The 15,566-nt window shown below is 46.8% G+C and overlaps 7 protein-coding genes across 7 annotated transcripts; 3 read left to right on the top strand and 4 right to left on the bottom strand.

The window, feature by feature from the left end:
* Positions 1-434: 434 nt before the first annotated feature.
* On the top strand, positions 435-2,642 carry M431DRAFT_512491 (hypothetical protein). The gene is made up of 2 exons (XM_024919847.1): positions 435-1,297; positions 1,383-2,642. Exons 1-2 carry the CDS (start codon positions 556-558, stop codon positions 2,279-2,281), a joined length of 1,641 nt encoding a protein of 546 aa, XP_024769968.1. The 5' UTR covers positions 435-555; the 3' UTR covers positions 2,282-2,642.
* Positions 2,643-3,139: 497 nt separating this feature from the next.
* M431DRAFT_534443 (hypothetical protein) lies at positions 3,140-3,710 on the top strand (the record flags this gene model as incomplete). The annotated part of the gene is made up of 2 exons (XM_024920922.1): positions 3,140-3,245; positions 3,304-3,710. The coding sequence occupies 2 exons, from the start codon at positions 3,140-3,142 to the stop codon at positions 3,708-3,710; spliced, it is 513 nt and encodes a 170-aa protein (XP_024769967.1).
* A 631-nt stretch (positions 3,711-4,341) lies between these two features.
* Positions 4,342-5,859, bottom strand: M431DRAFT_9552 (hypothetical protein; the record flags this gene model as incomplete). The annotated part of the gene is made up of 2 exons (XM_024924712.1): positions 4,342-5,779; positions 5,831-5,859. The coding sequence occupies 2 exons, from the start codon at positions 5,857-5,859 to the stop codon at positions 4,342-4,344; spliced, it is 1,467 nt and encodes a 488-aa protein (XP_024769966.1).
* Positions 5,860-7,360: 1,501 nt separating this feature from the next.
* On the top strand, positions 7,361-8,464 carry M431DRAFT_95943 (hypothetical protein; the record flags this gene model as incomplete). Its single annotated transcript, XM_024924764.1, has 2 exons — positions 7,361-7,883; positions 7,968-8,464. The coding sequence occupies 2 exons, from the start codon at positions 7,361-7,363 to the stop codon at positions 8,462-8,464; spliced, it is 1,020 nt and encodes a 339-aa protein (XP_024769965.1).
* A 1,284-nt stretch (positions 8,465-9,748) lies between these two features.
* On the bottom strand, positions 9,749-11,103 carry M431DRAFT_486243 (hypothetical protein; the record flags this gene model as incomplete). Its single annotated transcript, XM_024916369.1, has 4 exons — positions 9,749-10,189; positions 10,255-10,389; positions 10,473-10,796; positions 10,858-11,103. 4 exons carry the CDS (start codon positions 11,101-11,103, stop codon positions 9,749-9,751), a joined length of 1,146 nt encoding a protein of 381 aa, XP_024769964.1.
* Positions 11,104-11,471: 368 nt separating this feature from the next.
* On the bottom strand, positions 11,472-12,494 carry M431DRAFT_499721 (hypothetical protein; the record flags this gene model as incomplete). The annotated part of the gene is made up of 3 exons (XM_024917830.1): positions 11,472-11,637; positions 11,714-11,977; positions 12,028-12,494. The coding sequence occupies 3 exons, from the start codon at positions 12,492-12,494 to the stop codon at positions 11,472-11,474; spliced, it is 897 nt and encodes a 298-aa protein (XP_024769963.1).
* A 613-nt stretch (positions 12,495-13,107) lies between these two features.
* On the bottom strand, positions 13,108-15,136 carry M431DRAFT_534441 (hypothetical protein). Its single transcript, XM_024920921.1, has 2 exons — positions 13,921-15,136; positions 13,108-13,856 (listed from the first exon to the last, which is right to left on the bottom strand). Exons 1-2 carry the CDS (start codon positions 14,772-14,774, stop codon positions 13,238-13,240), a joined length of 1,473 nt encoding a protein of 490 aa, XP_024769962.1. The 5' UTR covers positions 14,775-15,136; the 3' UTR covers positions 13,108-13,237.
* Between the last annotated feature and the right edge of the window lie 430 nt (positions 15,137-15,566).

Here is a 15,566-nt window from a genome sequence, read left to right as displayed (position 1 = left end):
TAACAGTACAGCATGGAGAGATAAAGACTCAAGAGAGAGCATTGAAAAAGAAGACGAAAAGATGAAGAGATAACGTTCTTATCTTGATCATCATCACCCCCCCAATTCATTCGGGGTCAGGCCCCAGTCTGGTGATAACGTGAACCCAACATCCATCTCCCCACCGTCGCATGGAACGAATCATGGATCCCAAACAGCGCTGCAAAGTACCGGTACCTCCATCCTCAACGCCCGCTCCCTGTCCCTTAGCCCCCCGCAGCAAACTACGCTGAAAACAGCTAACAGAGGCGTCAATGTGCCGGGGATCTGCTCTCTAGGGTGCTCTCTAGGGTGTTCTTTAGGGCCTTGAAGGCGCTGGACCAGCGATAAACAAGGCGGTGGTTGCCGCATTCGCTGCGGTTCCTGCTCCTTCAGGCCCTCTCTATATCTATACCCTGTTACCTTTCCATCTCTTTTTTCTCTTCTCCTCTTTTCCTTTTCTCATTCCTTTTTTGTCTCTTCTTTTCCTTCTCCATCATTTAGAATCCCGTCGTCAACTCCGGCGCTGTGACAATCATGGAGAAGAAGTACGGTTCTGGGCCCGACGAGGCCTACGACGTCAACATCGAGGCCAGCCCACCAGGTGACAACACCGACTTCACTTTTGCCCACGATGGCGAGCAGCTCAAGCGTGGTCTCAAGAGTCGTCACTTGCAGTTCCTGGCCCTGGGAGGAGCCATTGGAACCGGTCTCTTCGTGGGATCCGGTGGCATTCTCGCAGATACCGGCCCCGCGCCACTCTTCATGGCCTACATTTCCATGTCCATGATTGTCTACATCGTTATGAACGTCCTGGCCGAAATGACTGTCTATCTCCCATTCAGAGGTGTCACCATCCCCTACTACGTCAGCCGCTTTGTCGATCCCAGCTTAGGTTTTGCTGCCGGTTGGAACTACTGGTATGCCTACACAATGCTTGTCGCCGCAGAAGCTTCAGCAGCTGCCATTGTCCTGGACTATTGGAAAGCCCATGTCAATGTTGCCGTCTGGATTGCCATCGTACTCGTCGTCTTGTTGGCACTCAACTTGTTTGCCGCCGCCATCTTTGGAGAGGCAGAGTTTATCTTTGCATCCATCAAGCTCATTGCCTTGTTTGTTCTCTGCATCATTGGCATTGTTCTGTTCTTTGGTGGCGGGCCAAATCAGCATCACGTCCTCGGTTTCCACTATTGGAACGACCCTGGCGCATTTGTAGAATACAATGCCAAGGGTGCAACTGGCAGATTCTTGGGTTACTGGCACGCCTTCGTCAAAGCAGGTATGTTTAGCCTTCCTTCGCTAATACCCATCTACTATATGCCACAAAACTATGTGCAATTAAGCTGACAATTGATCTTTCACAGGATTTGCTTTTATTACCAGCCCTGAATTGATCGCAATCGCCGCCGGAGAGGCCGTTTCCCCCCGTCGAAACCTCAAGAAGGCAGCTCGTCGATTTACCTTCCGTCTGGCACTATTCTACGGTGTCTCGTCACTCATCATTGGCATCATTGTCCCCTCAAACGACCCTAGACTGCTCGGAGCCTCAAACGCCAGCGCCTCGCCCTTTGTTATCGGCATTCAGAATGCTGGTATTCCTGTCCTGAACCACATCATCAACGCTGTCATTCTTACCTCTGCTTGGTCGGCCGGAAACTCTTTCCTCTATTCCGCCAGTCGAGTCCTATACTCCATGGCCATCAACGGCCAGGCTCCCAAGTGGTTTGCCCTTACCAATCGCTTGGGTGTCCCCTGGGTTGCCGTTCTATTCACCTGGGCTTTCTCCCTTCTCGCCTTCCTCAATGTCAACAACTCCGGTGCCACCGTCTTCAACTGGTTTGTCAACATTTCAACCATTTCTGGCTTCCTTGCTTGGATTGTCATCATGGTCACCTATCTTCGCTTCCGCAAAGCCATCATTTTCAACAATCTCTGGGGAGAATTGCCGTACAAGACACCCCTGCAGCCTTACGGTACCTATGCTGCGCTCTTCGTTATTTCTATCCTCACCCTCACCAATGGTTTCCAAGTCTTCATCGGTGACAACTGGAACGTGAGCGACTTCCTCGCTGCCTACATCACACTGCCCATCTTCCTTGCGCTTTATCTTGGTCACAAGATCTGGAAGCGAACACCCTTCTGCATCAGGACATCTGAGGTTGATGTTATTACTGGCAAGAAGGAGATGGACGAAATGGAGGCCATGGATCAGCCACCTGTGCCCAAGAACTTCCTGCAGAAGGTGTGGTTCTGGTTGGCATAGTTGAGAGTCGGAGGTAGATGGGTTAGTTGCATATCCCGCCGCAATTTTTAATGTATATAAAAAGCGATTCAAGATGAAGATGTTCTCGTTGTATATTGCCAGAGGCTGCTAGGATCGCTAGAGGCGTTGCGAACCGTTGTCTTGGGCATCTTACTATTCATGATTTAGATGAGAGCCATGTTGATGAATATATATCCAAAAGCTAGTTTCGATATAAAATGTCATATCAATTTGTTTAAGGCTGGTGAAAAAGAGATGTCTTTGAAATCTGGCGATCGGTCGGGTTTTATCCAAGTCGACTTACAAGCTGAGAAACTCTGGCCCTCGTTGTAAATTTGTCAGCTTATAGGAACAACGCGCGCTATTACGCATTGGGCCAATGCTCAATCTATTGTACATGAGCCACTGCGTCACCGGCTGACAGAGATCAATCGTTTTAGGAAAATGTTAATATATTGCTCCTCATCTTTCATTAAAGATAGTCCTAAAGGAGACAACGCTGTGCCGGTTGCCTTACTATAGTGTTGCTATGTTACCAGTTCCTTTCTGGACTACCGGCTACTAGGTCGACACGAGAATGTTGTGACGTTCGGTCTACCGCGATGGCGCTGAAGAATACATTTGTAATATACTTGAAGTCGGCACGTTTCTGATGTTGCAGTAATCAGAGCTGTAGAATATTCGGCAGACGATACGGACGGAACCAATGCTCTCATCTTCGTTGGCTCTACTATAAGTAGTCCTGGCATTCCTCGTAATAAAGCATTCAAGATTCCTTATCCTACAGCCCAACTTCCAATAACTTATACACCTCATCACAATTGATCTAATCAAGATTCAATTTTCCAATCGATCAAAATGTCTACTCCCTTTGAATCTGAAGTCCTCAAAGCCAATGCCAAATACGCCAGCACGTATAAGCACAGCGGTCTTGAGTGCCCTCCTCTAAAGAAAGCCGTTCTCAGTATGTTTTCCTCAACTCCTATTCTGGCTCATGCATCTTAAATAACCATTCTTCCTAGTCACATGCATGGATTGTCGTCTTGACCCAAAATCCGCCTACGGTTTCGATCTAGGCGAAGTCACCACTATTCGTAACGCCGGTGCCTCTGGCCGAGATGCAGAGCGCTCGGCACTTCTCGTGACTCATGTCTTGGGTGCTGAGGAGGTCCTCCTGATTAAACACACTAGATGCGGGCTGTTGGGCGTTCCATCTGAGGTTGTGCAAGATATCATGAAAAAGAATCTGGGATTGACGGAATCCAAGGATGTGGATAATTTCGAGGTCCTCACTTTTCATGATTTGGAAGCGTCTACCCGAGAGGAGGTGGAGTATCTTCGAAATCACCCTTTTTGGCGCAGTCATATCCGAGTGACGGGTTGGATCCACGATACTGATACGGGAGTTCTCAAGAAGATCGTTGAATAGATGGGAGTCATAGGATTAGATTCTTGGTTGAGAGATTGTTTAAAGAGCACAGATTTAGAAAATGATATACCATAAAACAGTCCATTATACCATTAGTTTTATTGTTCGTAATGCCGTTTTTGTTCACGGCTTCTTATAATATGTCTGTCTCTCCTGAATCATAATATCTATGAAAATCACAGCAGAAATTCATCATGCCCCGTGAGTCGTAAGTAAATTAAATACAAAAAATAACATGAACGCTTATGGTTGGAAATGATATTGTATGGTTTAAAAAGACGAATATTAATACTCCAACTGGTTCTTTCTTAAATCTTCAGATCTGCAACTACTACTACTTATCATGGTATCAATTTTTATCAACCGTGGTAAGATATCATCAGCCCCATCATCGGGTAGAAAATCCAAACTTCTTTGCTCTACATTGCGTTCAACCTTTTTGACACTGCGCAATTCCCTTTCTGACATTTCCTTCGTGGGTTTTACATTCTGACCTCTGTGTGATCTCGAAATTCCGTTTCTTCAGGGATGCAGGGTAGAGGGGGTACCAGTTCTTTTTTTTTTTTTTTTTTTTTTTTTTCCAAGACCTCAGAAACTCCATCCTTCTTCTTTCAGATATTCTCTGTCTTCGTCAAGTTTGGTCTTTTCCTAAAGACCAAATGCTGAATGCTGAATTATTATCTGATGAATGACCCACCGGAGTATTTGACTCAGAGTCCCCGTCCATCTCTTGTTTTCCTTCCGATGTATTTTTGCAAAGTGAAACCCATGTGTCGACTATGTCTTCCTTGTCGTTGTTGCCTTTTGTCTGCTGTTTGGCCATGAGATGATTCTCTGGTCGCCCAGATAGAGGATCGACCTCGACCACATTGCTGTCATGGTTCCTTTTGGCTTTTTTGCTTATTCTGCTCTTTATACCCTTCCCCTTGACTGACTCCTCTGCTTTACGAAAGGCTTGCCTCTTAGCCCTCTCTTTAGCTTTTGCCTGGAGGAAATCGAGCCTTAGCTCTGCTGATCTATCGATGCCCCAAAGTGTATGCCTCCTCGCCTCAACCAGTTGAGCAATTTCTGCTTCTTCTTCTTCAGCAATTGCAGCCTCCTGGTTAATTTGTTCTTCAACTGTTTCTATTGCATGTTCGATTCCTTGATTGACTTGCTGTTGTGTTTTCGGGGAAGCCTGCTCTTTTCTTTCGTCTTCATTCAGTTGACCCACGCTGCCAGAGATTTTTTCAGTCTTCTCATATTGACTCATCCCAACATCTTGCGTGGATATATCCTCTGAACCGTTCTTCTCCAGTACCTCGGGCGTAGTATTCACTTGTCCGCCTTTATTCTTGTTCAACCAAGGAGGGACCCACATATTATCAGGATTGAATATATTGCCCTCGAGTTCTCCAATATTCATGTTGCATTTGACGACTGGCTTGGCAAATAAATAACTCGATGCTAGCGGAAAGCCTGAACAATCCCCCGCCGCTACCTCGAACGTGTCGTGGATCTTTTCGAGTCGTGATTCTTCCTGTTCCCGAAACAGTTCAAGCATACCCTTGAAGAGGATGTGGCTGATTGGTACGGTCTTGTGCGGAATACCCGTCTTGCTCTGCAGTGGTTTCATGACACCACCCCTGAGGAAGCTCTTCAGCCGGTTCTTCAGAAAGTTGCTGAGCCACACATCACCAGTGCCTGGATTTGGGCAGACTTCTCGTAATATATCGAATACTAGCGAAACTTGGAGCGTCTCGCCCAGCCGCTCAATCTCAGCTTTTGCAAGCTCCGCCAAGTTGGGAAGTTCATAAGTCTCGGCAGCATTATAAGCACGAATACTTGTTGAAAACTCAGTAGCCAATGCCTTTTGAAGCTCCGAACCTTCTGGTCGAAGGGACTGATAGGTACCGGTATAGAGGTAATGAATGATGACATGGCCTACATCATCAGAAACATCGGGAAATTTGAGCCGAGTCTCTTGATACATTGCCTCCAGCTTAGGGCTCTGGGAAAGTAGATGAGGTGGTATATTAAGTGTGCGGCCATCTGCAAATTGTAACGGAACAGTAATAAGCATATAAGGGCTTTCAATGTTAGTGTTGGCGCCATAGAGAGGAGCGAGGTGGTGAACTTACGAATAGAAAGGTCGCGGATCTTCGTCCATTTTGCTAATCGGACAAACAAAAAATATTGGGAAGTTCAGTGGCTGAGCCAAGGGTGGCATATTCAAGGGAGTATATAGGATAGAACACTGAAACGTTTGACTGGCTTTAGGCCTCTTTCTTAAGAATATGTATATGCCACAGGATTACGGCTGCCTTTTATAGCCTGGCGGAACGATTTTATCTGGTTGGTTCAGTCATTTAGCTATAAGTTGTAGGCTTGAAACCTGCGCTGTGCCTGAACCTTGTTGTTCGGGCCTTTTTGCGCATTTTGAGTTTGACCTTGAACCTTTACTTATCAGTGGTCATATTTTGCGACCTGGATCTCTAAGGTTTGATCTGGTTGGCTGTAGCGGCCATTTTAATCTGCGGATTGATTCTAGAATTTGAACCGAAGACTGGGGCATAGCCTTCCTCTGAGCCAGCCCTGAACTGATCCTCTTATCTGGATTATGATATAACCCCCATACATATGCTACGGTTCACAGTACCATCTAGAATTGATAGTAGCATCTTGCATTACGACTCGTAGTTTCACCACCGTCAGCAATTGGAAATTAGAGAACGATATTCTGGTAAGTAGATTGATTAATACGAGACCAACCACCGTGACAAATGAGAAGACAAGAGAGCGGCAAGGAAGAGATGGAGATGTGGTGGTCTTTCTCGTAAAAACATCTATCACTCCGAGTGAATAATGCCTCGAATGACGTGGCTGTAACTGCTTCCTAATTCCCTCGCAGCCGCCACATCTTAAGTGAGCCATACATGTACTGTTCAGTCGGCGCATCTCAACAAATCATCGGAATACGCAGCCTCGCATGACGAAAATAGCAACGCTGATAGATGTACCGCTTTCTTCCTTAATGCTGCCGACAGTATCTGTGAGCTTCACATCGGCACTTCCCGAGATCTAGCGTCTAGTGACCTCAGATGATCTAATATTGCATCTGTCTGTGGATTTTTGTTTGAAGGAAGAATTCACTATGCATTGCGGAGGTTGGTCATCAATCCGCAGCTCAATATGTCGTTTGTTAGAGCCTAAAACCCGAAGCTGTACCTGAATGCCGCTCTTCTCCGCATCGTTAAATCCACCAAACTCCGTATTTACGATGCGAGAAGAGGAGCCACCGCCAGATGCCCTAATCTGGACATTGGTTACCTACTCATTGAGCATCAATCTTGGATTCATCGCCTCTCATTCCAACACTTGCTGGCGTGATGGGTCATTAATAAGCTGGCGGGGCCCTCTATGAATTGCCTGATGAGGTTAGTGTCCACTATGTCATACCCAATGCGGTATATCAACCAGAAGGGAACTATACGGAAGAGGCTTTACAGTGATATAGGACAACAAGATGAACAATGTGTCAAAATGTTGTTGAAGGGGGTATTCGATAGATATAAAAGCAGCTTTGAATCCCTTCAGATGCAGAAATTATTCTCACCATTAACAACAATACCAATTACTCGACTTCTCAAATTTAAACACCGCGAACAAAAATGGCATCCCCCAAGCCCAGAGCTATACTTGGTCTCATGACCTACGGCCCCGACAACTTTGCAGACAACCGTGTAACAACACTTGAAGAATTCAAACTTCATCTAGATGATCTCCAAAAGCATGGATACAACGAAGTTGACACGGCCCGTATCTACTCTGGCGGTGATCAAGAAGCTTTCACCGCAAAAGCTGGATACAAAGAACGAGGCCTCAAGCTCGCTACAAAGAGCTACCCTCTAACTCCTGGACAGCACACTGCCGCCAACCTCCGCAAGGATTTGGAGACTTCTTTGGCTGAACTTGGTGCTACATCTGTAGACATTTTCTACCTGCACTCGGCCGACCGCTCTGTCCCCTTCACCGAAACCCTAGAAGCAGCAAACACATTGTACAAGGAGGGTAAATTCAAGCAGCTCGGAATTAGCAATTTTTCTGCATACGAAGTCGCAGAGATTGTCATGCTGTGTCAACATCGAGGTTGGGTGAAGCCCACTATTTACCAGGGGGTGTACAACGCTATCAGTAAGGAACCTCTTCCTCATAACGCCTCTAACACACATGTATACATAGATGTAACCTAGAGAGACTGACGCCATAATTCCACAGCTCGAAACCTTGAGACAGAGGTTATTCCTGCCTGTCGCCGCTTTGGATTGGAAGTTGTCATTTTTACCCCCCTCGGCGGAGGTCTCCTGACCGGGCGCTACAAGACCCTTGATGACGAGGAGCAGCAAGGTCGTTTCAGCAACAGCACGTTCTTGGGACCTATTTTTAGGGCCATGTACTTTAACGAGAGTTTGTTCAAAGCTCTCGATATCCTCCGACTTGCGGCTGAAAGCCACAATCTGACTATGCCCGAGGTCGCTCTCCGGTGGCTCGTGCATCATTCTGCTTTAAAGTTGGCCAAGGATGGAGGAAACGACGGCGTTATCTTTGGAGTCAGCAAGATTTCTCAGTTGGACCAGAATATCTTGGATCTGCAGAAGGGTCCTTTGCCAGAGGAGGTTGTGAAGGCGCTCGATGCTGCTTGGATCATTGCAAAGGGCACCAGTCCCAACCCGTGGCACACACCACTTGAGTACACCTACGAGGGACATTCATAGATATGCGCTCCATACTGTTATCTTATGGCTTGTATTCTGCGATAATACTAAGCTTTCATGGCTTATGCTATCTAGAAATGAATTTCAGCAGAGTTTATTTAAAATTTTACCTGAGCGCCTATCGTTGGTAGTTGCGTCATAGACAAGAATAGATAAGTGAGAGATATGAGTATATAAATGCCAATATCTCCTCATCTTCTCTACAATCCTTTTTATCGTTAGTTGACCTATATACAAAGTCGTAGACCATTGCACCAGGTTAGTCGTGGGAGTTTTGATCGCAGGAGAGATCTTGTGTATAAACACCATGGGTCGCCGGTGAAGACCCCAGTTCACAGAGAGCGTGTCATCTGTATCTGGAACTCTGAGGCAGCATTGGTAGGGTTTGATCCCGGGCGCTCACATCCAAAAAGTCGTTATAAATTGTGGCCAATGATGAAGCCAGTTCACCGAGAGCAATGATAAGGGGGAGACCATTTGCTTCTGGAATCTGAGGCCAGCATTAGGAATATTAAGCCTTTAATGGGTGGTAACAAGTGTTACGGAAGAAGAAAGGAACGATAAGACCGGGATTGAAGAAGAAAGCCATTGGTTGAGCGGGAGAACATCTGTCAAATTTATATCCTCATCAATACACAATGGTCTTTGCCTAGTACTTAACCGGCGATTTAAGTTCAGACTTTGATCGCCCGGTTTCCCCATGCCTTGGCCAAATCTTTGAAGATCACCCCGGCACCGCTCTGAGAGGCGGTGACAGATTTGCCAAAAGTCATCCAGGCTAATCTCTAGTCTCTCTTTGCTTATGCATTGATATGACTTTCTCCATCGCCTCCTGGTAGCTACTCAAACCACTGAGAATTCCTTCTAATTTGGCGTCAGGCTCGTCTGGTACAAATTCCACGCGAGTATGATGGCGTAGGAAGATAGGGATACAGCTTAATCTTTATGGATGGAGGGGGAAACTTTACGGCTCCATTCGGCTCGAGGACACATTGTCGGTATCGAAGAAAATGAAGATGATCACTCTTCAGGATAGCTATTTTGCATATTTGTATGCCAAGGGAACCAATATGGCCGCAGTCATTCCGATGGCTCACTTTTGCGGTGCCAAGGGTTGCGACAAGCCGAAGATGCGCAAGTTTGTCGATCAGTGCCCGGAGTCTGATTTATGTCTGAATTCAACTGTAGGAGATAGAGGGTTCACGGCTAGAACCTCGAGAATAACAATCTCGTTGAGTATCGCCTTGTAGAATAGCTTGGATGAGACGCAGCTATTTGCACCAATCAGCTCGCCACAGAAGATGGACTTTGGTAGTGTTGCTCTTGGGCTCTCAAGGTCATGACCATTGTGACAATCATTCCCAGTTCATCAGAGCCTTCTTTCCATTCTTCGATTGGGCAGTCGTCCAACGGTTTTGCTGGAGCATGTAAGTCTTTCCACGTCAGTTGCTTATATGGCGATAAACCGTTTGTGAATTTCGTCCAATCTGCAGTGTCCTGGGCAGCCCACGAGGCCTTCGAAGCCGGTAGCAGCATACTATCGATGTTCCAATCATCTGGACTATTGCAGGGCAGCCCGAACTCCATTGATACAACCACGTTTAGTGTAAAGTAGATGGTGGCAATGCGGATGAAGGATTCGACAAACACCCACTGTTTCCAGTCACTGCTGGGATGATGATAAAGGTCTAGTAAGCTTTCAGAATGAAGGCGTCTATAGATGGCCTTGGGAGAAGTTAGCTATCTACTTCGAAAGGCTCGCGACAGAGGAAGGGCACAGGACATCTCACCCCAAGAGTGTAAAGAAGCGCAATGTCTCCATTTGGAAAGGCTGGGCTGTTTTCTCCCAACTTAACCCTCAATAGAACGTAGATGGCTACAGTTTGCGCCGCAGATAGTAGCTCGCATGTGGTAAACGTATTGATCTTGATAGCATGTTAGTTCTAACGGATCTTCAAAGTGGACAAGCCCACAACTCGAAAGATGTGAAGCTAATTAATTTTCTTACCTTTGTATATATCCATTCTTGATGTTGGTGAATCATTTCCCATAATGCCTCTTTATTCACAGACAAGGAGGAAGAGTTGCTTTGATACGAGCCGTACGCCCGCAATAAGTTCTGGCATGTCTTTAGAGCACTCAGCTTCATGCTAGCGTCTTCAGAGTCGCTTTCAAGCTCGTGCTCAGTAAATGGATGGCAGAATCCCACCAGGGATATGTCGTGTGTCGCTTTCGAAGCTTGGCCGCATAGATATCGCAATACGAAATTGCTCATTTGCATCATTGACGGATCGGAGAATCTCCTCTGTTCAAAGAGGCTGAACTTGGGTATCTTCAACGTATCACCAGTTAAGATTAAGCCTCGATCATTTTTCCTATTGATGAAAACTAACCAAGGCATGATATGGTGGACCCGATTGCCAATCAATTAAAGCGCCTGGATCTAGGGGTCCATTTTCGAGAGTTATTGATACTGTCCCGGCCTCACGCCTCATAGCCTTCTTCTTTTGGTTTCGCTGCTTGTGGAAGTTTTTCATCACCGCCCGCCGAATGTACGTGCGCCTCGCGCCTCGGCCTTCAGCAGGATCATCGGTCAAGTTGACAAACGTGCGATCGAGTTCAGCTGATTGGGGTGCCATTCTGGTTGTTTTTCAGTGAGTTGATCAACAATCGGGAGGCTTGAACGATGAGAATGTACAGAGCAAAGGGGATGAGCATCCGGTGTTAACGATGTGGAGACTCAAAGAACTGGGATCTCATAGGCTGCAAACTCCGACGCCATTTTGGAACTGCGGGCTTTGGCGGGTATTCGGGGGTTATGAATGTTACTCTGGGTTTCATGACATTAGACAATTAATTATTAAAATACTGTCTAGTTCATCTATATAGATACATCCATTTATTCGTTTGACAGCTGCATGCTCAAAATGCACCATGCTATTGACAACATTACTGTCAATTCTATTTGTGATTAATACTCCGCGCTTGAAGTTAATACCGATGCTCTCTAATAGTGATGCGCCCCGCTCCCCAAAGTCTTGTGTAGAAACGGCAACATAAAGTGCAGAATATCCTTGAGATTGCTGATCAGAGCGAAATGCCCGGCATCAATCAGATGAATCTCGGCGTGTTGCAAATCTCGCTTGAACGCTTTCGCGCCAGCAGGAATGAAGCTGCACATCGTACGGTTAGAAGTCGGTCTCAACAAAACGTTGCGTTTAGTTATAGGTTAGAACGGATCACACTTACAATTGGTCGTTTTCTCCCCATACAGCAAGTAGAGGCACTTGAGACTGACGGAAATACTTTTGATATTGTGGGTATTGTGCCACATTGTTTTGGTAGTCGAAAAAGTAATCCAGCTGGATATCGATGTTGCCGGGCTGGTCGTTCATCAGCGCATAATCAAGCCACCAAGACTCTGGCTCCAGGGCGTCAGGGTTCTTTGTTCCCGTCGTATATTGTCCCTCGGTTGCGTTCAAGGTAAAGAACGGGATCAATGCATCGCGATCACTAACGAAATTAGCCCCAAGTCTATCAAATAAAATTGTAATACGACTTACGTTTGGCTTCCAGATGCCCAATATGTTCTTATAGCGTCGAATCCAGGTCCAATTCCTTCCAAGTAAGCATTTCCGTTTTGCGACACAATAGCCTTGACCGCATGGGGTCGTCGCACAGCGAGACGCAATCCAACAGGTGCCCCGTAGTCGATGATGTATTCGGCAAACTCCTGGATGTTGAGAGCGTCAAGGAACCCTTCCATAACATCGGCTATGTTGTCAAATGTGTGAGGAAAGTTTGCAGGCGACTTTGTAAAGCCAAATCCAGGAAAATCCGGAGCGATAACATGATATGTTAGAGCAAGAAGGGGAATCATGTGTCGGAAAAGGAATGATGACGAGGGAAAGCCATGGAGTAATAGTAGAGTTGGGGCATTGGCCGGACCAGCCTCGCGATAAAAGACTGAATAGTTGCCGACTTCGACTTGGTTGATAGTCGGCAGTATCTGGTATGCTAATTCCGCCATCGTGATAGCAGAGGTTAGAATTACTTGTTCAGCAACTGATAGGTAGATGACTTGATGATACAACCTACGATAATTCGACGATACCTAAGCTATTATATACAAGTAGACACCATTTACATCTTCATAATGAGAAGAATACCGCAACTCAAATCTTGCTTTAGTGAATCGATAAACGATCCATGACTAATACCGGCATCCTCCTAAGCTTGAAGTTTTCAGCCTAGGGGCATGCGGGCCTAAAGGCAGCATATACCGCATATGGACAGTAGTGCTGACTATGCCGTCATTTACTCCCGGATATAGGACTCCTTACATACACAGTGGATCATAGAATCTCCTCGGCTTCACCCGGCGCCCTGTCGTTATAGAAGAGATGCCGTAGCTGATCTGATCCTTCGACAACGATCTAGGCGACTGAGGCGAGCTGTTATTGGTAATGCCATCTCCATCCCACGTAGTACCGAGAATAAGCCTATTTCTAACTACTCCGTGATTATTCTCCGTTTGGAATCATTGGGCACCGCACATGTCTCCCCCAATGAAGATGGAATCAACAACGGGGCACTTCCCACAATCAGACTAGACTTATTACGAGACAACATGACTTATTAAAGTCAACAATCATTAGTAAATATTTCAGCTGCTTACATATTGAAAGAAATGTCTAGAGAGCATTTACGTATACATCGGCTCTCGTCTATGCAAGCTCCATAGCTTGTCAACGGACTAGGATGCGAAAAGCATCACAGATGGTACTTGAAATCAACAGCCCGGTCGCCAGTCTGGACCTTCCGAGTGTCTTCCATCTCTCCGTTTGCAATCTTCTCCTTCTGGCTGTTGCGGTGCCTGATATAGAACCACTTGGCAATAATAAGCAGCTGCGAAGCTCCCAGCGCGCCCACAGAGAAGCCATTTCCCAGGACAAACGGTGCGGTCCTGTAGATCTGCCCTGCAACAATGCCAGCCGTGTTTGCAAGGCCTTGCTGCACTCCAATCGCGGTAGCACGGCGGTAATGCGGCGCGACATTGACATTGAGCCACGTCAGGTTTAATCCAGGGCCGTTGTAAACCGCAACAGCGCAGAGGAACGTGCCAAAGAACTTGACGGGATTGCTCGTAGGGCAGAGGATAAGTATGTAGCCGATGATGCCCGGGATGTTGGCGAGAAACACCATTGGCCCGCGAATACAAGTCCGGTCTGAAATATACGCAAATGCAATGAAGCAAATGCCGCCAAACAAGAATACCGGAATACTGAGATATTGGGCTTGGATGGAAGTGTAGCCCATGCTGACAATGATGGAAGGGAGGAATGTGCTGAAACCGTACAGGAGAATATCCTGGCAGAATTGAATGGCGGCACTATAGTTCGAATGTGAGTATGGTTCTTTGCTAATACCAAAGATGAAAGTTATGTTATCCTTACCTGAGATATAGCTTCGGGTCCTTGAGACTAATCCGAATCTCCTCCCAGCTAAACTCCTCGCTGCCCATGTACTGAGCCCGCTGTGCCTCACGAACCTTCATCATAGCCTTCTCCTCTTCACTAAGGAAGTAAGCATTGGAAGGATCGTTGGGCAGTCCGAACCAGATAATCGGCGCAACGATGAAGCTGAAGATGCCTTCAATGATGTAGACCCATCTCCAGCCCGCATAGCCCGCAACACCGTCCATCTTCAGAATGCAAAACGCAAGCAATCCTCCAAAAGCACCCGAAATCGCTGTGCACACAAACAGATACGACACCCTTATTCCTTGCTCGTGGCGCTTGTACACCATGGTGAGGTACAAGTTCAGCGCAGGGAAGAGTCCGGCTTCGCAGGCACCGAGAATGAGTCGCACGGCATACAAGCCAGCTACGTTGTGGATGAAGCCGGAGAAGATGGTTGTCAGAGACCAAACAGTGCAGAGACCCGTGAGCAAGATGCGTGGCGTGACCCATTTCATCAGGATACTCCACGGAGGCTCAAACACCACGTAGGTCGCATAGAAGATGGAAACCGCCGTCGAGAACTGCTTCGGGCTGGCGCCGATATCTTGGGGCATGCCGGCAACCTTGACGTTGCCGATGCTGCTTCGATCGAGAAAACAAGTCAGGTAGACAAGCATGATGATAGGGACAAAGTAAGTGTCCAGCTTCAATAACAGGCGCTTCTCGGCGTTAGGGTCGAGCACCGGAATGGACGAGGCTGACTCGTCAACTTCACGAGGAAAGTCATCGCTGGAAGACGGACCCTTCTTGTCGTCGTCGTATCTCACGTCGACTGGTTCCGAAGCCATGTTTACGATAGGCTCACTTCAGTCAAGTAAGAACTTCAAGAGATGTAATGAAGGAAACAAAGTTGGAATAAACGAGGAGAAATATCGAAATTCTCAGCCCCGCGTTAACAAAACATCAAATTATGAAAACCCCACTGGGAATCTGCATTCAGATGCAACTGTCAGGTGGAGTGGTGTCGCATCACGTCCCATTTAAACAAAATCGTAGTCCCAGAGAGAGAATCGGAGCTCGAATCCGACGACGCGAAAAACTACCACACACATCTTCGTCCATCTCGACAATCTCCAGCACCAATTTCTTATCGCTTACCTCCAGCCTCCATGCCTAGTTCGTCACTGGTTCACCGATAGCAGCATCCAAGATAGCTTGATAGCCTCCAAAATCGAGTATGACAGTGGAGTTTGCGGGGCTGGTCGGAGACCCTCACCGACCCCTGGAGGTGGCGATTGGGTTTCTGGTGAAAAACTAGGAGGAGAAGAGGATAGCTTTGTGCGGGGAAGTTGGAGATAGCAGATGGACAGCCGGTTGGTAAGACGAAAGAGTTTTGGGAACATGGCGTTGTCAGTGGAGATGTGGTGACAATCATGATGTCGCATTGCATGTCTATCACATTACTGAATCGTACAGTACAGCAACAAGCAGTATGAAGTAAAGGCTTGTATGCATGAGGCAGTTGATAGCAGCACCTCGTTTCGATATCAACTCTTGTGGGTTTACAATGAACACATGATCCCTGCTCGGAGATAAGAATGTGGAGGCGGAATCAAGCGACATATCTTTGCACTGGAGTT

The sequence above is a fragment of the Trichoderma harzianum genome (assembly GCF_003025095.1).
Source record: "Trichoderma harzianum CBS 226.95 unplaced genomic scaffold M431scaffold_15, whole genome shotgun sequence".
Classification (NCBI taxonomy): domain Eukaryota; kingdom Fungi; phylum Ascomycota; class Sordariomycetes; order Hypocreales; family Hypocreaceae; genus Trichoderma; species Trichoderma harzianum.
Note: the sequence above shows the minus strand (reverse complement) of the source record. Positions and strands in the feature narration are given on the sequence as shown.